General features: G+C 46.9%; 1 protein-coding gene across 1 annotated transcript; it reads right to left on the bottom strand.

The window, feature by feature from the left end:
- Positions 1-696: 696 nt before the first annotated feature.
- LOC306918441 (PH domain leucine-rich repeat-containing protein phosphatase 2-like) lies at positions 697-7,169 on the bottom strand (the record flags this gene model as incomplete). The annotated part of the gene is made up of 6 exons (XM_079531344.1): positions 697-1,274; positions 1,719-1,951; positions 2,432-2,975; positions 3,588-3,822; positions 4,268-4,465; positions 7,120-7,169. The coding sequence occupies 6 exons, from the start codon at positions 7,167-7,169 to the stop codon at positions 852-854; spliced, it is 1,683 nt and encodes a 560-aa protein (XP_079387470.1). The 3' UTR covers positions 697-851.
- Between the last annotated feature and the right edge of the window lie 15,388 nt (positions 7,170-22,557).

The raw sequence follows: 22,557 nt of genomic DNA, 5'->3' as shown, positions 1-22,557 counted from the left end.
GTTTGCCTAGTAACAGAAAATTACTTTTCTGTTTGATCATTTAATACTTCAATCAAAAATGGCGGAAATAGATGATCTAAATTATAAGCACATGATGCGATGCATTAGCCTGGTTAATAAACCAGACCGAATCAGCCGTTGGCAAAAAAAAGTTGCCTACCAGCGGATTACGGTCTGGCGAGGCTCAGTAGCACGCCTCTTTCCTACAGCAGAGAACAGGTCGGACCAATCGGGACACGGTATGCAATATAGGCGGGCTTTGGTACAGTGACGTTCAATGCTTGAGACCTTTGACTGACAGTAGCTCTGACCAATTGCGTCAAAGAGAAAATGTTCCCCGGGAAATGAAATCCAAGAGGAGCCAGCCCAGACTGATATACCGCGACAGTGTTGTGTGATATTAGTCTGGCTTATTAGCCAGGCTAGCGATGCATTTCTCCACAGACTAATTTATACAGATGAAATGGAAACGAGTCTGTCATCCCAAACAATTTGCGATGAGGAGATCATGTGATCGAAAGTACCCTACTTTTACTTAAGTAAAATGTTGAGGAATTTCCAATACTTTTACTTCTACTCCACTACATCACAGAGGCAAATATTGTACTTTTACATTCATTTGAAAACTATTTTTTATTAAAAAGAATATTATTATAATTATTTCAATAACTAGATTATTATTATAAAACATATATTAAACACTTCAGCTCTATACATTTCGGCCATTTGAAAATAGACGATCTACAAACTCACAGTGAGCTTCTAGATCTGCTATTTTCAAAATATTTGTATACATTTGGAAACTTGAAATGGGACATTCTGCATAGTGAGTACTTTCTACTTTTGGTACTTTAAGTACATTTTGATGCCAATACTTTCGTACTTTTAATAAAGTACATTTTGAATTCCGAACTTTTACTTGTAACGGAGCAGTTCCACATTGCAGTATTGATACTTTTACTTAAGCAACACATTTGAGTACTTTCCCACACACCACTGGGTAATTGTGACAGGGCTACCTGAGGGGCAACCACGGAGCCGTTGGACAGCTTCTTGCCAAAGAGGCTGGACGTGGACGGTGACTTCTTCAGGTCCGACATCTCTCGGCCGCAGACGGCCAGGAGGCAGCCGTTGGTCGCAGACACCACCACGCTGGTCTGCCTGCGCGTCTTACCGTTGGGATAGTCACAACCCCGCTTCTCCATGTCAACGTCTTTGGGGTTCACGGCGGGGGGCCCAGAACGCAGCTGGAACGCACAGCAATGGATGTCAACCTAGATAGATAAAGAGAGAGAGACAGACAGACAGACAGACAGACAGACAGACAGACAGACAGAGACCTTTATCGATCCCGCAGGGGAAATTCAGTGGCCAGCAGTTAAAGCACACCCTTTTTGATGGTTAACGCTTAAAATGCCATCAACAATGAATGACAGCATACGACAGCACACCTTTTACAGTAACCTGCACTACGACAGCACACCCTTTACAGTAACCTGCACTACGACAGCACACCCTTTACAGTAACCTGCACTACGACAGCACACCCTTTACAGTAACCTGCACTACGCACAAACAAGACACACCCAATCACAGTAATTACAGTATCCCACGCTATGCTTAAACAACTAGTGTCGTAATAACGAGATCAACAGAATACTCTGGGATCAGTCCAGTACTACAGAATACTCTGGGATCGGTCCAGTGTCCAACAGTACCTCCACCTCTAGCTTGCTGCCGTTGGAGATCACACCTTCAAGTGGTAATTCGTCGTCGCTGTCCAGCCCGTTGTCAGAGTGGTTACTGGAGAAGGTGGCACTGGAGGGCTGCCGCTGGAACAAGACGGGGTGAGGCCCCCCCGCCCCGGCCGAGCCGGGCACCATGACGCCAGACAGCGTGGTGGTGGCAGCGGGATGCAGGCTGCAGCGTCTCTCTGGGCGGTGCACGGGGCCTGAGGAGGCAGGGTTACTATCATACACTGGTTAAAGAAGGAGCATGTCACCCATTTTAACCCATTTAGGCCTGACGTCGAAATAAAAAAAAACGTTCGCTCTGAAAGAATATATATACCTATTCAAAGATTTGTGCCGCATTTTTACGATTTTTCAAAAATAGCAGACCTACAAGTTCATAGCGCGCCACTCGGTGGCGCGCTATGAGCTTGTAGATCTGCTATTTTTTAATAGCTAAAGCATAAAACTAATTAAAAAACGAACTATAAACACTAACTGAAATTGAAAAACAAAAAAAGTGAAAACTAAATACAAAATTACACTTGTGTGAAGTGAGGGGCGCTCTTGCCATCATATATCATCATACATCACATTCCGTGCTCAGCCAATCAAATCATCATATTCCGTGCTACAAACACACACACACAAAGCTGTGCATAGGAAAAAAATAAAAAAAACGGATTCTAAACTTTACTAACCTTGTGAGGAGGTTTGCTCATCGGAGGCAGTGGAACCTGCTTCGCTGCCCACCTCGGAGGCCGACGTCTCGCTGTTGAACTCGGACACGACGACGGCGGTGCTGCACGAGGGAGTGACCGGCTCGGCAGTGGCGGGGCCGAGAATCATCACGGCGGCCGGTAAGGCGGTGGCGGGGCACGCCGTGGTCGGCCCCCCTCCTCGGGGCTCAGTGCCGGCGGCAGAGAGCGGCGGCTCACAGGTGCAGCTGTCCTCGCCGATGTGCAGAGACACCACCACGGCGCCGATGTTGTCCTTGCAGCCGTAGCTCTGGGCCAGGGAGCAGAGCTTCTTGGCGGCGGCGCGCGGGTCGCGCACGGTCTGAACGGTACGCACGGCCTCGTGGTAGGAGACCCTCTGGAACAGCGCCCGGTTGCCCAGGATCAGGAACTGGTCTTGGGGACAGAGGGGCTCGGTGTGCACCCAGGGCTTGGGCAGCACCCACGGAGAGAGATAAGAGCAGCCCAGCAGGCGCGAGCAACACGTCACTCCGCTCACCTTGTTGTCCTGCAAACATTAAGAACAGAGATGAACATGTAAACATGAGTAGAACACAGTCTAGTACATGTAGGGTTTCATCCTAAAGTGTTGCATCTGGAAAAGTATAAAGAGTTTCCAACCAGTCAATATTTTCATAATGTCTCAAGAAGACATGTGTGATTTTTCTATCCTCAAAAAACATGTTTTATAGGCAACGTATTAGTCAGAATCAGAATCAATCTTTATTGTCACATCACATTACAAGTAAGGTGGGTGAAACACGTGGTTGTGCCTAAAGGCTCCTCATTGCAGTGAAGATAGAGAAAAGAGAGGAGCATAAAGTGCAAAACTCATAATATTATGAGTGTATTATGAGTTGAGCCTTGATGAGATTACTAAACTCTTGTAATGAAGCTGGCTGGTTATGTATAGTCATTCGGTACACTGTAAAAATCACTACACAACTTCTAATTAGAATCAATATCTTACAAATGGTGCAATGCCGTGGTCAGAGGTCAGGAAAGTGTGCTATTGATTGGCACAGAGTTGTAATAGCTGATCTACAAGTTGCATCGCGATGCGCTGTGAGCTTGTAGATGAGCTATCTTCACTATTTTTGAAATTTGCAATAACTAGTACCTCTGTGATGATGGCTTTGGCTAGTTTAACCCTCTCCATCTCCTCGGCACTGCTCTCCAGGCTGAGGACCTTAGAGAGGACTAGAGGCTGGCCGTCTCGGCACAGCACTGCCTGGCAGGTGCCCACGTTAGCCACGGTCAGGCTGAACACGCCTCCTGGCTCCCCTAAAGGCTCGTGGTGGATGTAACACAGCAAGGCAGAGGCTCCCAGCTTCTGCCCAGCCATGCCTAGTTTCCTGTACCATACAAACACACACACACACACACACACACACACACGCTTCAGAGCCCTAAAGCAGCTGTTCGCAACCTATAAATCAACACAGCAGCGGCAGCACAATGATCCGTTTGTTAATTGCAAACACTGTTGATGTACTGATGGCAAATATAGTCTAAATAGTTTTTCAATTCAAATTTACGCAATATATTAGATTGACACAATAGATATGTATTTTGCCTCAGGCCATTTTCACCGTATATTGAAAATAGCAGATTTACAAGCTCACAACATGTCACATTGCGACACGTAAGCTTGTAGATGGTCTATTTTCAAATAGCCAAATACTAAAATAGGTTTAAGTTTAAGATTTTAACACTGTTCCTTATTTTGCTGTGGATGCCCTGAAACCCGGGTCCCCGGAGCCTACTCTGAGAACCAGTGTATTTATTAGATAATCCAACCTGTGTGAGGTGAGAAAGGTATTGCACATGTACACGCTGTCCACACTGGAGTGCTGTAATTCCTCGGATAGCACATCTCCCATGGTGCACTGCAGTAGTCGAGGCACTTCCTCATTGCGGTCACCGTCAAAGATGCCATAAGCTGCCTCTACGCCGCTGTCCCCAAAACGATCCACTGCCAGCACAGACACACACAACCTGTCCACAACACAGCACACACACATTAACACACAACCTGTCCACAACACAGCACACACACATTAACACAACCTGTCCACAACACAGCACACACACATTAACACATAAATGAACAACTCAGAGGCAAATATTGTGCTTTTTACTCCACTACAATTATTTGACAGCTTTAGTTACAACTTACAAGTGACTTTGGAGATTTAGATTATTCATACAAAACCCATTTAGGCCTGACCTCAAAAGTTAAAAAAAAATCTTCTAAATCCTCCAGTTTTCTGAAATAAATATTTTCACGACTTTTCAAAAATAGCAGACCTACAAGCTCGTAGCGCGGCAATCGGTGCCGCGCTACGAGCTTGTAGGTCTGCTATTTTAGACAGACAGACAGACAGACAGTGGCCCCCAAAAATAGCAGACCTACAAACTCGTAGCGCGGCAATCGGTGCCGCGCTACCGAGCTTGTAGATCTGCTATTTTAGACAGAGATTATATCAATGAACCCTGAGGATGTACAGTAGGCTGTATACTTGTCCTTAATGTAGATGCAGTAATGCTCCTATCTGGTCACCAGAGGCCAGTCTATGGACGGATACTATCATGTTCTCCCTAGTACTATTCAGCATTGGTGTTATGTTAAGGGACATTCACACTGTGTACTTTAACTACAACTATAATATCTATAACAAGAGACTGTTTTCACGTTTAAAATGTAATTTATAAAAGCTGACTGAATAAAATTGTTTAGAATCTATACCAGTGCTTCTCAATTTGGGGTCCGGTGACCCCCAGGGGCCCTTGGGGGTTGTCCAGGGGGTCCCCAGTAAACGTAGGTAATGCATCATCACAATGGTTTGAACACGACTAGACAGCAGCGCAGTCTGTTTTCACGTTTAAAGTGACATTTATAAAAGCTAACTGAGCATAAATGCTTAGAATGTATGTCAGTGCTTCTCAATTCGGGGTCAGGTGACCCCCAGGGGCCCTTGGGGGTTGTCCAGGGGGTCCCCAGTAAACGTAGGTAATGCATCATCACAATGGTTTGAACACGACTAGACAGCAGCGCAGTCGGTTTTCACGTTTAAAGTGACATTTATAAAAGCTAACTGAGCATAAATGCTTAGAATGTATGCCAGTGCTTCTCAATTTGGGGTCCGGTGACCCCCAGGGGCCCTTGGGGGTTGTCCAGGGGGTCCCCAGTAAACGTAGGTAATGCATCATCACAATGGTTTGAACACGACTAGACAGCAGCGCAGTCTGTTTTCACGTTTAAAGTGACATTTATGAAAGCTAACTGAGCATAAATGCTTAGAATGTATACCAGTGCTTCTCAATTCGGGGTCCGTGGACCCCCTGGGGCCCTTGGGGGATTTCCAGGGGGTCCCCAGTAAACGTAGGTAATGCAACATCACAATGGTTTGCACACGACTAGACAGCAGCACAGTCGGTTTTCACGTTTAAAGTGACATTTATAAAAGCTAACTGAGCATAAATGCTTAGAATGTATGCCAGTGCTTCTGAATTTGGGGTCCGGTGACCCCCAGGGGCCCTTGGGGGTTGTCCAGGGGGTCCCCAGTAAACGTAGGTAATGCATCATCACAATGGTTTGAACACGACTAGACAGCAGCGCAGTCGGTTTTCACGTTTAAAGTGACATTTATAAAAGCTAACTGAGCATAAATGCTTAGAATGTATGCCAGTGCTTCTCAATTTGGGGTCCGGTGACCCCCAGGGGCCATTGGTGGTTGTCCAGGGGGTCCCCAGTAAATGTAGGTAATGCAACATCACAATGGTTTGATGCATGTTAGCATTATGTATGCTTTAGCAATTGAAAAATAGCAGATCTACAAGCTCATAGCGCGCCACCGAGTGGCGCGCTACGAGCTTGTAGGTCTGCTATTTTTCAAAAATAGCAGACCTAAGTGGCGCGCTACGAGCTTGTAGGTCTGCTATTTAATAGCAGACCTACAAGTGGCGCGCTACGAGCTTGTAGGTCTGCTATTTTTCAAAAATAGCAGACCTAAGTGGCGCGCTACGAGCTTGTAGGTCTGCTATTTAATAGCAGACCAACAAGTGGCGCGCTACGAGCTTGTAGGTCTGCTATTTAAAAAAAATAGCAGACCTACAAGTGGCGCGCTACGAGCTTGTAGGTCTGCTATTTTAGACTGTCAGACAGACAGACAGACAGACAGACAGACAGTGGCCCCCAAAAATAGCAGACCTACAAGCTCGTACGAGCTTGTAGGTCTGCTATTTTAAACAGACAGACAGACAAGACAGATTGTTAGACAGACAGACAGACAGACAGACAGACAGACAGTGGCCCCCAAAATAGCAGACCTACAAGCTCGTAGCGCGGCACTTACGAGCTTGTAGATCTGCTATTTTAGACAGACAGACAGTGGCCCCCAAATAGCAGACGAGTGCCGCTCTACGCGCTTGTAGGTCTGCTATTTTAGACAGACAGACAGACAGACAGACAGACAAGACAGATTGTTAGACAGACAGACAGACAGACAGTGGCCCCCAAAAATAGCAGACCTACAAGCTCGTAGCGCGGCACTCGGTGCCGCGCTGTGTTTGTAAATGAATCAATCAAGTGACTCGCTGAGTGTCTGACCGAGTGTCTGTCTGTCAGTCGGAATGACCTTTGACCTGACCTGTGGGGACCGTTTCTGCTCTCTGGGGAAATAAAGAACGGAGGTGACATCATGCAGTGTTGTGTTTTTGGCAGCAAACTCATTTCAGTCCCTTGAATAGTTTTAATTTAGTCACATTTTAGTCACCTGGAATGTGAGTGTTTTAGGCAATTTATTTAACCTTTATTTAACCAGTAAAAACCACATTGAGACTGAAGTCTTTTACAAGTGTGAACTGGCCAAGACAAGAGGCAAAACAAGTGACACAGCTCTGCCAGTAACAAAACAATACACAACAACAAAAAAACATGACAGACATACAATGCTCATAAATACAGTACCCACTACTAAGAAGCTCAAAGGGAGAACAGGAACGTTTAGTAACGCGACCAATAAGGACTAATAAATAAAAAACTAAGCATTGCTTAGTAGACTAAAAAGCAAGCAGACATTTGCTGTATGTATGCCTCTGTGTGTGTGAAGGGGGGTAACAACGGTCATTCAGTAAAATATACAGTACAGGAGGTTTCCTTCAATAAGGTTATATAAAATACTGGAGGCACTGAAGAGCATGGAAACAATTAAAAACAAAATAAAACTGAGGAAAAGAGCAATGGCTGTCTGCTGACCACTCTGTGTCACCAGTTCAGCCTGCAATATACAACAGAGCAATTAGACACCGAGCACCCATCATAAGTACTCATTATAATATAAACATATACTGGCAAGCCTATCTTCCTACCTCCTAGGCCCAAGGCACTTATACCCAGCAGGCAGGATTCAGGCTAGCCAGGTCTGGATCCGGTCTTGCTCCTTTCGGAACCCTACGTTAAAGTTTCTGACATTTTGATGACTTTATGTAGGGTTCCTTCTCACCGGATTCAAGCGACATGGGACGCAATCTGACTTTCCCTGACTTAGCCCTGTGCTGCGGTGTGGGTGTCACGCTGACATATTCCAAACGAAGCATATGAACGCTATAGGAGACAACGAACCATCTGACCCCCCCCGCGAACGGCTCAGAAGCCGTTAAGTATTTTTAATGTTTGTACGACCGTTTTGCCAGCTCTGAAATTCTCTCTTGTTGACATCCCATTGTACCGCCTCTCGGCATCTCGGTTGGCTAGCAGCGCCTCCCTACGCGCCTCGTAGGCGCAGCTAGCCAACCGAGATGTCAACAAGGAGGGACCGAAGAGAGAATTTCAGAGCTGGCAAAACGGTCGTACAAACATTAAAAATACTTAACGGCTTCTGAGCCGTTCGCGGGGGGGGTCAGATGGTTCGTTGTCTCCTATAGCGTTCATATGCTTCGTTTGGAATATGTCAGCGTGACACCCACACCGCAGCACAGGGCTAAGTCAGGGAAAGTCAGATTGCGTCCCATGTCGCTTGAATCCGGTGAGACCGGACCCTACGTCGTAGGGGTCCAAAGGAGCTCAACCCGGGGGGTCCGGAGACGGGCTAGATCCGGTCTGACATTGTTCTACCATGAAATACAGAAACAATATTAATTCCCCATCATAATAAATATGTGTATTAAAAGTATGACATAAGGTGGTTGCATGCCAAAGGGCTACCTTTCGCATGCCACCATAATCCACATTGAAGTGTGAGACTCATACCTGTGTTCTGTTAAATAGTGTGTGTGGACACTGGGTCCTTGTGTAGTCTGCTCTGTAGCCCCACAACAGCACCAACAGTTTCTAGAACAGCACCAACAGTTTCTACAACTCTAAATCATACTAAATGCAACAGACTACAATGTGTAAGCCTTTGTTGTAACATACCTTGGTCAATTGATTTACACGGACGCGACGGGTGCTGCTGGGCACTGACGCTACATGCACACGACCCAACGAGAACAAACGTGAGCTTCATTGATCTCACGGGAGTTTTAACATAGAGGCTCTGTCAAGCTACCGCTCTGCTCTGCTCTGGGCAGGCGGCTCCCAGGTCCTAATGTCCCACCTGTCACATAAATATCGCTCTGCTCTGCTCTGGGCAGGCGGCTCCCAGGTCCTAATGTCCCACCTGTCACATAAATATACCCTCAATCCTTGGCTCAGAGTATTCCACGGTGGCTCAGTGGTTCTGGCAGTTGCCTTTGGTGTGAGAGGATGCTGGTTCGAGACAAGTCAAGATTCGTGACCTCGGACCAAGGACTAAGGATCCAGAGTGAATAAATCAAAATAAATCACTCTTTACCTTTTGGTCAAGTAAATGTACTATTGGAATGTATGTTGGCGGACGTAATCCAAGATAATCCACTCTGTCAATTTGTAACAGTCAGCAGTGCCAGTTGTTGCCACAGGGTGGTGCACTGCTCCCTTTTGTTTTGCTTTGTGTAGAAGATCTGACGTCAATTCCACCTCTTGCTATAGATAGACATGACATGACATGACATGATGTGTGTCAAACAATTGTCACACATGGATGGATGATTAGCCGTGTTTATTTATTTATTTCCGGGGGGAATGAATGAATGAATGAATGAATGACTAACCCTGTAAAACCCGGATTAATTTCTACTTGCAAAAAAACGATTTCAACCTTACTACTACTTTTTACTACTAGGACTCATCAGAGGAAATCATGTAAAATAAATTATATATATATTTTTTGCACATTTATAATAATTATTAAAATAATAATAATAAATTAATAATTTACATTTGGGGGACATCTTTCACAATAATAAGGATAAATCCAAATAAATCACACTTTACCTAAATGTACAATTGAAATGTATTTAAGACCCGACTCAGCGCCGTCCGAGTTACGTCCCGATAGGCAGAGAATAGTATATATCAGTAGCCCCTAGTTTCCATGTACTGGCAATAGTTGGAAATGACACGTCCACCAGGGGGAAACCTTGACCAGGCTTATGGTGAGTATGCCAGTATGGCCACATTATGCGTGTACTATGTTGGCAGCAGTGCTCCGTTCACGTTTGTTTATTATATTAGTGCTGTCTGCCGTGAGACCTGGCTTAATATGGTCAATACTGAATCAGTCTAAAATATGCTTTGCCCCCCCCCCCCCTCCACCTCTTGCTATAGACATGACATGACATGATGTGTGTCAAACAATTGTCACACATGGATGGATGATTAGCATTGTTTATTTATTTATTTCCGGGGGGAGGGAATGAATGAATGAATGAATGAATGAATGAATGAATGAATGAATGAATGAATAAATAAATAATCATATTTCCGGGGGCATTTCTCTCCAGGTGAGGACAATACCATCCAGTCAACCAAATATGGATGTCAGAAGATCAGGCATCATCTCGTATGTATTACTTCTACTACTACTACACACACACACACACACACACCCTCTCGTTAATGACTCCGCCTCTCGTAATGTTAGGCCACACCTCTCATTATATTAGGCCACGCCTACTCGTTATGTAACCATATGCAAATTTCATGGGCGTCGTTTATGCAAATGAGTGGGCGGTGTCCCGCCGGCTTTGTGGGCGGTTCCGGCTACTTTGTGGGAGTGGTTTATGCAAATTTGATGGGCGTAGTTTCAACTACTATGAGGGCGTGGTTTATGCAAATTAGTGGGCGTCGTCACACCTGCTTTGTGGGCATGGTTTATGAAAATTAGTGGGCAGTGTCCAGCCTACTTTGTGGGCGTGGTTTCAACTACTTTGTGGGAGTGGCTTATGCAAATTAAGAGGTGTGGTATGCAAATGAAGGGGCGTGGTATGCAAATGAAGGGGAGTGGTAGGCAAATGAAGGGGCATGGTTCCGGCTACTTTGTGGGATTAGGTTATGCAAATGAAGGTGCGTGGCATGCAAATGAAGGTGCGTGGTATGCAAATGAAGGTGCGTGGTATGCAAATGAAGGGGCATGGTATGCAAATGAAGGGGAGTGGTATGCAAATGAAGGGGCATGGTTCCGGCTACTTTGTGGGATTAGTTTATGCAAATGAAGGTGCGTGGTATGCAAATGAAGGTGCGTGGTATGCAAATAAAGGGGCATGGTATGCAAATGAAGGGGCATGGTTCCGGCTACTTTGTGGGATTAGTTTATGCAAATGAAGGTGCGTGGCATGCAAATGAAGGTGCGTGGTATGCAAATGAAGGTGCGTGATATGCAAATGAAGGTGCATGGTTCTGGCTACTTTGTGGGATTAGTTTATGCAAATGAAGGTGCGTGGTATGCAAATGAAGGGGAGTGGTATGCAAATGAAGGGGCATGGTTCTGGCTACTTTGTGGGAGTAGTTTATGCAAATGAAGGGGAGTGGTATGCAAATGAAGCTGCGTGGTATGCAAATGAAGGGGCATGGTATGCAAATGAAGGAGCATGGTATGCAAATGAAGGGGAGTGGTATGCAAATGAAGGGGCATGGTTCCGGCTACTTTGTGGGATTAGTTTATGCAAATGAAGGTGCGTGGTATGCAAATTAAGGGGCGTGGTATGCAAATGAAGGGGCGTGGTTCCCGCTACTTTGTGGGAGCGGGTTATGCAAATTTGATGGGCGTGGTTTCGGCTACTTTGTGGGTGTGGGCTATGCAAATTTGTGGGTGTCGCTTATGCAAATTAGTGCGTGTCGCCCGCCTACTTTGTGGGAGCAGTTTATGCAAATGAAGGGGCGTGGTTCCCGCTACTTTGTGGGAGTGGGTTATGCAGATTTGATGGGCGTGGTTTTGGCTACTTTGTGGGTGTGGGCTATGCAAATTTGTGGGTGTCGCTTATGCAAATTAGTGCGTGTCGCCCGCCTACTTTGTGGGAGCAGTTTATGCAAATGAAGGGGCGTGGTTTCGGCTACTTTGTTGGTGTGGGCTATGCAAATTTGTGGGTGTCGCTTATGCAAATTAGCGGTTTATGCAAATGAAGGGTGTGGTTCCGGCTACTTTGGGTGTGGTATATGCACATTTCTGGGTGTCGCTTATGCAAATTAGTGGGTGTCTCCCGCCTACTTTCTGGGAGCGGTTTATGCTAATGAAGGGGCGTGGTTCCCGCTACTTTGTGGGAGTTGGTTATGCAAATTTGATGGGCGTGGTTTCAGCTACTTTGTGGGTGTGGGCTATGCAAATTTGTGGGTGTCGCTTATGCAAATTAGTGCGTGTCGCCCGCCTACTTTGTGGGAGCAGTTTATGCAAATGAAGGGGCGTGGTTCCCGCTACTTTGTGGGAGTGGGTTATGCAGATTTGATGGGCGTGGTTTTGGCTACTTTGTGGGTGTGGGCTATGCAAATTTGTGGGTGTCGCTTATGCAAATTAGTGCGTGTCGCCCGCCTACTTTGTGGGAGCAGTTTATGCAAATGAAGGGGCGTGGTTTCGGCTACTTTGTTGGTGTGGGCTATGCAAATTTGTGGGTGTCGCTTATGCAAATTAGCAGGTTTATGCAAATGAAGGGTGTGGTTCCGGCTACTTTGGGTGTGGTATATGCACATTTCTGGGTGTCGCTTATGCAAATTAGTGGGTGTCTCCCGCCTACTTTCTGGGAGCGGTTTATGCAAATGAAGGGGCGTGGTTCCCGCTACTTTGTGGGAGTTGGTTATGCAAATTTGATGGGCGTGGTTTCAGCTACTTTGTGGGTGTGGGCTATGCAAATTTGTGGGTGTCGCTTATGCAAATTAGTGCGTGTCGCCCTCCTACTTTGTGGGAGCGGTTTATGCAAATGAAGGGCGTGGTTCCCGCTACTTTGTGGGAGTGGGTTATGCAAATTTGATGGGCGTGGTTTCGGCTACTTTGTGGGATTGGTTTATGCAAATGAAGGGCATGTTTCGGCCACTTTGTGGGATTGGCTTATGCAAATGAAGGGGTGTGGTATGCAAATGAAGGGGGGTGTTATGCAAATGAAGGGGAGTGGTATGCAAATGAAGGTGCGTGGTATGCAAATGAAGGGGCATGGTTCTGGCTACTTTGTGGGATTAGTTTATGCAAATGAAGGTGCGTGGTATGCAAATGAAGGGGAGTGGTATGCAAATGAAGGGGCATGGTTCTGGCTACTTTGTGGGAGTAGTTTATGCAAATGAAGGGGAGTGGTATGCAAATGAAGCTGCGTGGTATGCAAATGAAGGGGCATGGTATGCAAATGAAGGAGCATGGTATGCAAATGAAGGGGAGTGGTATGCAAATGAAGGGGCATGGTTCCGGCTACTTTGTGGGATTAGTTTATGCAAATGAAGGTGCGTGGTATGCAAATTAAGGGGCGTGGTATGCAAATGAAGGGGCGTGGTTCCCGCTACTTTGTGGGAGCGGGTTATGCAAATTTGATGGGCGTGGTTTCGGCTACTTTGTGGGTGTGGGCTATGCAAATTTGTGGGTGTCGCTTATGCAAATTAGTGCGTGTCGCCCGCCTACTTTGTGGGAGCAGTTTATGCAAATGAAGGGGCGTGGTTCCCGCTACTTTGTGGGAGTGGGTTATGCAGATTTGATGGGCGTGGTTTTGGCTACTTTGTGGGTGTGGGCTATGCAAATTTGTGGGTGTCGCTTATGCAAATTAGTGCGTGTCGCCCGCCTACTTTGTGGGAGCAGTTTATGCAAATGAAGGGGCGTGGTTTCGGCTACTTTGTTGGTGTGGGCTATGCAAATTTGTGGGTGTCGCTTATGCAAATTAGCGGTTTATGCAAATGAAGGGTGTGGTTCCGGCTACTTTGGGTGTGGTATATGCACATTTCTGGGTGTCGCTTATGCAAATTAGTGGGTGTCTCCCGCCTACTTTCTGGGAGCGGTTTATGCTAATGAAGGGGCGTGGTTCCCGCTACTTTGTGGGAGTTGGTTATGCAAATTTGATGGGCGTGGTTTCAGCTACTTTGTGGGTGTGGGCTATGCAAATTTGTGGGTGTCGCTTATGCAAATTAGTGCGTGTCGCCCGCCTACTTTGTGGGAGCAGTTTATGCAAATGAAGGGGCGTGGTTCCCGCTACTTTGTGGGAGTGGGTTATGCAGATTTGATGGGCGTGGTTTTGGCTACTTTGTGGGTGTGGGCTATGCAAATTTGTGGGTGTCGCTTATGCAAATTAGTGCGTGTCGCCCGCCTACTTTGTGGGAGCAGTTTATGCAAATGAAGGGGCGTGGTTTCGGCTACTTTGTTGGTGTGGGCTATGCAAATTTGTGGGTGTCGCTTATGCAAATTAGCAGGTTTATGCAAATGAAGGGTGTGGTTCCGGCTACTTTGGGTGTGGTATATGCACATTTCTGGGTGTCGCTTATGCAAATTAGTGGGTGTCTCCCGCCTACTTTCTGGGAGCGGTTTATGCAAATGAAGGGGCGTGGTTCCCGCTACTTTGTGGGAGTTGGTTATGCAAATTTGATGGGCGTGGTTTCAGCTACTTTGTGGGTGTGGGCTATGCAAATTTGTGGGTGTCGCTTATGCAAATTAGTGCGTGTCGCCCTCCTACTTTGTGGGAGCGGTTTATGCAAATGAAGGGCGTGGTTCCCGCTACTTTGTGGGAGTGGGTTATGCAAATTTGATGGGCGTGGTTTCGGCTACTTTGTGGGATTGGTTTATGCAAATGAAGGGAGCCCCTTCATTTGCATAAACCGCTCCCACAAAGTAGGCGGGCGACACGCACTAATTTGCATAAGCGACACCCACAAATTTGCATAGCCCACACCCACAAAGTAGCCGAAACCACGCCCATCAAATCTGCATAACCCACTCCCACAAAGTAGCGGGAACCACCCCCCTTCATTTGCATAAACCGCTCCCAGAAAATAGGCTGGAGACACCCACTAATTTGCATAAGCGACACCCACTAATTTGCATATACCACACCCACAAAGTAGCCGGAACCACGCCCTTCATTTGCATAAACCGCTCCAACAAAGTAGGAGGGCGACACGCACTAATTTGCATAAGCGACACCCACAAATTTGCATAGCCCACACCAACAAAGTAGCCGAAACCACGCCCATCAAATTTGCATAACCCACTCCCACAAAGTAGCGGGAACCACGCCCGCTTCATTTGCATAAACCGCTCCCACAAAGTAGGCGGGCGACACGCACTAATTTGCATGAGCAGCACCCACAAATTTGCATAGCCCACACCCACAAAGTAGCCGCAACCACGCACATCAAATTTGCATAACCCACTCCCACAAAGTAGGCGGGCGACACGCACTAATTTGCATGAGCAGCACCCACAAATTTGCATAGCCCACACCCACAAAGTAGCCAGAGCCACGCCCTTCATTTGCATAAACCGCTCCCACAAAGTAGGCGGGCGACACGCACTAATTTGCATAAGCGACACCCACAAATTTGCATAGCCCACACCCACAAAGTAGCCGAAACCACACCCATCAAATTTGCATAACCCACTCCCACAAAGTAGCGGGAACCACGCCCCTTCATTTGCATAAACCGCTCCCACAAAGTAGGCGGGCGACACGCACTAATTTGCATAAGCGACACCCACAAATTTGCATAGCCCACACCCACAAAGTAGCCGAAACCACGCCCATCAAATTTGCATAACCCGCTCCCACAAAGTAGCGGGAACCACGCCGCTTCATTTGCATAAACCGCTCCCACAAAGTAGGCGGGCGACACGCACTAATTTGCATGAGCAGCACCCACAAATTTGCATAGCCCACACCCACAAAGTAGCCAGAGCCACGCCCTTCATTTGCATAAACCGCTCCCACAAAGTAGGCGGGCGACACGCACTAATTTGCATAAGCGACACCCACAAATTTGCATAGCCCACACCCACAAAGTAGCCGCAACCACGCACATCAAATTTGCATAACCCACTCCCACAAAGTAGGCGGGCGACACGCACTAATTTGCATAAGCGACACCCACAAATTTGCATAGCCCACACCCACAAAGTAGCCGCAACCACGCACATCAAATTTGCATAACCCACTCCCACAAAGTAGGCGGGCGACACGCACTAATTTGCATGAGCAGCACCCACAAATTTGCATAGCCCACACCCACAAAGTAGCCAGAGCCACGCCCTTCATTTGCATAAACCGCTCCCACAAAGTAGGCGGGCGACACGCACTAATTTGCATAAGCGACACCCACAAATTTGCATAGCCCACACCCACAAAGTAGCCGAAACCACACCCATCAAATTTGCATAACCCACTCCCACAAAGTAGCGGGAACCACGCCCCTTCATTTGCATAAACCGCTCCCACAAAGTAGGCGGGCGACACGCACTAATTTGCATAAGCGACACCCACAAATTTGCATAGCCCACACCCACAAAGTAGCCGAAACCACGCCCATCAAATTTGCATAACCCGCTCCCACAAAGTAGCGGGAACCACGCCCCTTCATTTGCATAAACCGCTCCCAGAAAGTAGGCTGGAGACACCCACTAATTTGCATAAGCGACACCCACTATTTTGCATATACCACACCCACAAAGTAGCCGGAACCACGCCCTTCATTTGCATAAACCGCTCCAACAAAGTAGGAGGGCGACACGCACTAATTTGCATAAGCGACACCCACAAATTTGCATAGCCCACACCCACAAAGTAGCCGAAACCACGCCCATCAAATTTGCATAACCCACTCCCACAAAGTAGCGGGAACCACGCCCCTTCATTTGCATAAACCGCTCCCACAAAGTAGGCGGGCGACACGCACTAATTTGCATGAGTAGCACCCACAAATTTGCATAGCCCACACCCACAAAGTAGCCAGAGCCACGCCCTTCATTTGCATAAACCGCTCCCACAAAGTAGGCGGGCGACACGCACTAATTTGCATAAGCGACACCCACAAATTTGCATAGCCCACACCCACAAAGTAGCCGAAACCACACCCATCAAATTTGCATAACCCACTCCCACAAAGTAGCGGGAACCACGCCCCTTCATTTGCATAAACCGCTCCCACAAAGTAGGCGGGCGACACGCACTAATTTGCATAAGCGACACCCACAAATTTGCATAGCCCACACCCACAAAGTAGCCGAAACCACGCCCATCAAATTTGCATAACCCGCTCCCACAAAGTAGCGGGAACCACGCCGCTTCATTTGCATAAACCGCTCCCACAAAGTAGGCGGGCGACACGCACTAATTTGCATGAGCAGCACCCACAAATTTGCATAGCCCACACCCACAAAGTAGCCAGAGCCACGCCCTTCATTTGCATAAACCGCTCCCACAAAGTAGGCGGGCGACACGCACTAATTTGCATAAGCGACACCCACAAATTTGCATAGCCCACACCCACAAAGTAGCCGAAACCACGCCCATCAAATTTGCATAACCCGCTCCCACAAAGTAGCGGGAACCACGCCCCTTCATTTGCATAAACCGCTCCCAGAAAGTAGGCGGGAGACACCCACTAATTTGCATAAGCGACACCCACTATTTTGCATATACCACACCCACAAAGTAGCCGGAACCACGCCCTTCATTTGCATAAACCGCTCCAACAAAGTAGGAGGGCGACACGCACTAATTTGCATATGCGACACCCACAAATTTGCATAGCCCACACCCACAAAGTAGCCGAAACCACGCCCATCAAATTTGCATAACCCACTCCCACAAAGTAGCGGGAACCACGCCCCTTCATTTGCATAAACCGCTCCCACAAAGTAGGCGGGCGACACGCACTAATTTGCATGAGCAGCACCCACAAATTTGCATAGCCCACACCCACAAAGTAGCCAGAACCACGCCCTTCATTTGCATAAACCGCTCCCACAAAGTAGGCGGGCGACACCCACTAATTTGCATAAGCGACACCCACTCATTTGCATATCCCACACCCACAAAGTAGCCGGAACCACGCCCTTCATTTGCATAAACCGCTCCAACAAAGTAGGAGGGCGACACGCACTAATTTGCATAAGCGACACCCACAAATTTGCATAGCCCACACCCACAAAGTAGCCGAAACCACGCCCATCAAATTTGCATAACCCGCTCCCACAAAGTAGCGGGAACCACGCCCCTTCATTTGCATAAACCGCTCCCAGAAAGTAGGCTGGAGACACCCACTAATTTGCATAAGCGACACCCACTCATTTGCATATCCCACACCCACAAAGTAGCCGGAACCACGCCCTTCATTAGCATAAACCGCTCCCACAAAGTAAGGCCTAAGTTAGCGAGAAAAGTCGCGAAATTCGACAGAACAAATCCGAGACCATCACCGCAACCGGGTCGCGGCCCCGATCGCAGCCGTATAGGGTTTGGGCCAAACGGACCTAAGGTCGCGACAGTAGCCTTGAACGAACACCTACAAATTGCCGACTTTGACGTGCGACAACGCGCCAACGATAAAACATCACGGTCCGACGTTCGGATATGTCGGAGAGCCAGCCGAGACGAACGGTTCGGTGTCTCGGACGTACGCCTCCGACAGTCGTACAAAACGTCCTTCACTTTGGCTCTGTGCATGCAGACACGTCATAGACCCATAGACTCTAACAGCGTCCTGGCTGAAAAAGTGAAACGAGACCGCGCCTCCTAGAAAGGTCGCCCGAGGACGTTCTATAGATCCATGCGTGCGTCTCCGGGAGCTCTATAACATATCCGAAAATCAGCCCGGAAGGCCTCACCGTCGTGGCGTTCCAGTGAAGGAAAGTTTAACGTTCACGCGCGCCTACGCCGATGATCGTAAGTCTGTTCGGGATGGGCCGAACACCTCTGCGATCGCGGCGACGAGCCGATCGTCGTGATGGTCTGAGTTTATTTCTGCGACCTCGGGAACCTCAAATCTGACCCGAGGCCTAGCGTTGCAGTGTAGTTCCCTTTATCGGACGCTTGTAAGAGTCCCACAAAATCGAGACCAACGCCATTTTATTTGCCATGGCCTGAATATGGATATTCGGGGGTGTTACATATTTTAAAAAATATCTATCACTTAATTTTTAAGGCATTTGGCCCAAAGGTCACCGTGGCAGTCTTTTTGCTGACCATTGACCTTTGCAAACGTCCTGGAAAGTCGAGACCGGCCCCATTGAATTCGGGACACTCTAAATAGGAATAAAATGTCTTGTTTGCGAAGAATAGGGTTAGGGAACATGTTTTAAAGGTGTGTTTTGTCTGTTTTCACTTCTGTGGAGAGAGGGGAGAGAGGAGAGGAGAGGAGGGAGAGAAGAGGCAGTCTTTTTGCTGACCATTGACCTTTGCAAACGTCCTGGAAAGTCGAGACCGGACCCATTGAATTCGGGACGTTCTAAATATGAATAAAATGTCTTGTTTGCGAAGAATAGGGTTAGGGAACATGTTTTAAAGGTGTGTTTTGTCTGTTTTCACTTTTGTGGAGGAGAGGAGAGGAGGGCCTCTCCGCTCACTGGCCATGTAATATCTATATCTGGCCAGTGGGTGTGGATGGGCTGTGGCGCTGTTCTGAAATCCACTGCTAGAGGACTGTATTTTCTTTGACTCTCGTTTCTCTGACTTCCTGTGTGTGCGTGTGTGTGTGTGTGTGTGTGTGTGTGTGTGTGTGTGTGTGTGTGTGTGTGTGTGTGTGTGTGTGTGTGTGTGTGTGTGTGTGTGTGTGTGTGTGTGTGTTGTGTTGTGTCGTGTCGTCTCGTTCATCTGTTTACTTTACTTATTCACAGCTAAGATTCACATCAAGGTCTGTGAAACAGTGAATGAATAGCTGACTCTGTCGCGATTTTGGCCTGTGATTAAACGTGATTCTGTTCTTTGGCTATATAGAAGTGTCTATTTGTACATCTCTAAATGTTTTGATGAATTGAACAAGGTGGACCCTCTTGTAAACAAGTGTGATGCTTAATTGGGTCGTCCACTCACAGTTAACAGTCTTTGTATTGAGTTTGTCCTTGAAATGTACTGTAATTCTGCAAACTGTTAATAAATATTTCAATCAATCAAATCTTTAGAATCACACTGTGGTTAATGTGTTTTCGTGGCACCCTGTGACCCAATTGTAATAATAATAATAATAATAATAATAATAAAATAATAAAACGTTATTTGTATAATGTGCTTTAAGAGGGTTAGTGCGCTGCGCTGCTGTCTGAGAGGTTGGTGTTTGGTGTTTTAACTGTAGTGCCCCTGAATAATTATATTAATTAATGTCATTGTTTAAAGGCTTTAGTCTTTGACGTTTGTTATTTTCTATAACTTTGTCAACTTATTTCTTTGAAACTGGGAGGTATTTATTATTTTTCCATTATGTGGAGATGTGTGTGTACTGTGCCTTTAAGAAGAGAGGTGGGAGTGGGAGAGAGAGAGAGAGAGAGAGAGAGAGAGAGAGAGGGAAGGTAAACAACTGGAGAACGTAATGTAAAAATGTGGAGAGAGCTTCAGTTTGAGCTACATGATGAACGCATAGAGAAAAAGACTGTGTTTATGAGAGAAACGTGACATGCGTGTTAAAAGAAGCAACGGGGAACAGAAGAACGTGGACATGGATGGAGAAAACAGTGAACCAGTTTGAGTCATTGTTTGGCTATGGTTTAGCCTAGCTTGTCTATATATATTGACACTTGAAAGAAGACAGTTTAGTGCTGTATGACTTGCAACTGAGGACAAGTTTTGATAAGTTTTGCCGAAGTGAGTTTAAGTGACACTTTCTGAACGCTTGTTTTACCGCAATTTCGGGACTACTACAAACTGGTTCACTGTGTGCAGGAGACCACACGCAGCACACGCACGCACGTGCATGCCAGTTGAGGAGGACACGTTGGACCGGGATTCGGGAATCATTGGTTCATATCACAGAGTACAGACAGACTGTAAGTAAGGAAATTAACTGACCACTGACTGTGCCATAATAAGAGCATTGCATTTTAATTGATTTGGTGGGTGAATAAAAACACCAATATAGTTAAAGTACTGTGGTCTGTGAATTTATAATTTGGTTTATTCTCTGATTGTGTTCAGGGTGGGGGCTCAAGAGCTAATAGTACCTTATAGTGTTAGTGTTGTTCAAGTTACAGTATAGCTACATGTTATGTCTCTGTGGCTACCTGAGGTCTCATTTTGGTCACCCTAGTGAGAACCTAGACAACGAGAATGTTGGTATTGCTCCTCCCATGCTTTTCATTAACCTGATAATTAATGTGAGTAAGGCTGATGGGAGGGCTACATAACTAAGCATTATGTTGTAAACCGTGAAAACCGTGAAAATGTGCAGATGGGGGGGTCGGCGGCCAATTTCATAACATTTTTGGGGTCCTTGACATGAAATATTGAGAACCACTGACATAGAAACATGAGGTTTTAGGCATTATGTTATACTTTAGCTATTGAAAAATAGCAGACCTACAAGCTCACAGCGCTGCACCAAGTGCCGCGCTGTGAACTTGTAGGTCTGCTATTTTTCAGCGCGGCACTTGTAGGTCTGCTATTTTTCAGCGCGGCACTTGTAGGTCTGCTATTTTTTAAATTGCCGCCGACTTTCATGCGCGACAACGATAAAACATTACGGTCCGACGTTCGCATATGTCGGAGAGCTAGCCAGGACGAACGGTTTGGTCTCTTGGATGTACGCCTCCGACAGTCGTACAAAACGTCATTCACTTTGGCTCTGTGCATCGGACAGCTCACAGACCCATAGACTTTAACAGCATCCTGGCTGAAAAAGTGAAACGAGACCCCGCCTCCTAGGGAAGGTCGCCCGAGGACGTACTACAGTTTCACGCGTGCGTCTTGGGGAGCTCTATAACATATCCGAAGATCAGACCGGAAGGCCTTACCGTTGTGGCGTTCTACAGGAGCAAAGGTTTTGACGTTCGCCCGCGCCATGTCGACTAGAAAGGTCGCCCGAGGACGTACTACGGTTCCACGCGTGCGTCTCGGGGAGCTCTATAACATATCTGAAAATCAGATCGGAAGGCCTTACCGTTGTGGCGTTCTACAGAAGCAAAGGTTTTAAATAGCAGATCTACAAGCTCGTAGCGCGCCACTCGGTGTAGTGGAACGTTCGCGCGCCATGTCGACTAGAAAGGTCGCCCGAGGACGTACTACGGTTCCACGCGTGCGTCTCGGGGAGCTCTATAACATATCCGAAGATAAGACCGGAAGGCCTTACCGTTGTGGCGTTCTACAGAAGCAAAGGTTTTAAATAGCAGATCTACAAGCTCGTAGCGCGCCACTCGTGTAGTGGAACGTTCGCGTGCGCCATGTCGACTAGAAAGGTCGCCCGAGGACGTACTACAGTTCTACGCGTGCGTCTCGGGGAGCTCTATAACATATCCGAAGATAAGACCGGAAGGCCTTACCGTTGTGGCGTTCTACAGAAGCAAAGGTTTTAAATAGCAGATCTACAAGCTCATAGCGCGCTTGTAGGTCTGCTATTTTTGAAAAATCGTAAAAATGCGGCACAAATCTTTGAATATATATTCTTTCAGAGCGAACGTTTTTTTTATTTCGACGTCGGGCCTAAATGGGTTAAGTGTGGATGCCGTGCCAGCAGTGAATAATGAAATGAAACAAAATGAAAATTCAGGCTAGTCATGTGGGTCAATACATCATCATACATCATCATCATCATGATAAAAGTTCACAGTATTTTTAACCGTTCTATACAT

Source organism: Electrona antarctica (assembly GCF_951216825.1).
Source record: "Electrona antarctica genome assembly, contig: scaffold_313, whole genome shotgun sequence".
Taxonomy (NCBI): Eukaryota; Metazoa; Chordata; class Actinopteri; order Myctophiformes; family Myctophidae; genus Electrona; species Electrona antarctica.
This window is presented reverse-complemented; position numbering and strand designations above follow the sequence as displayed.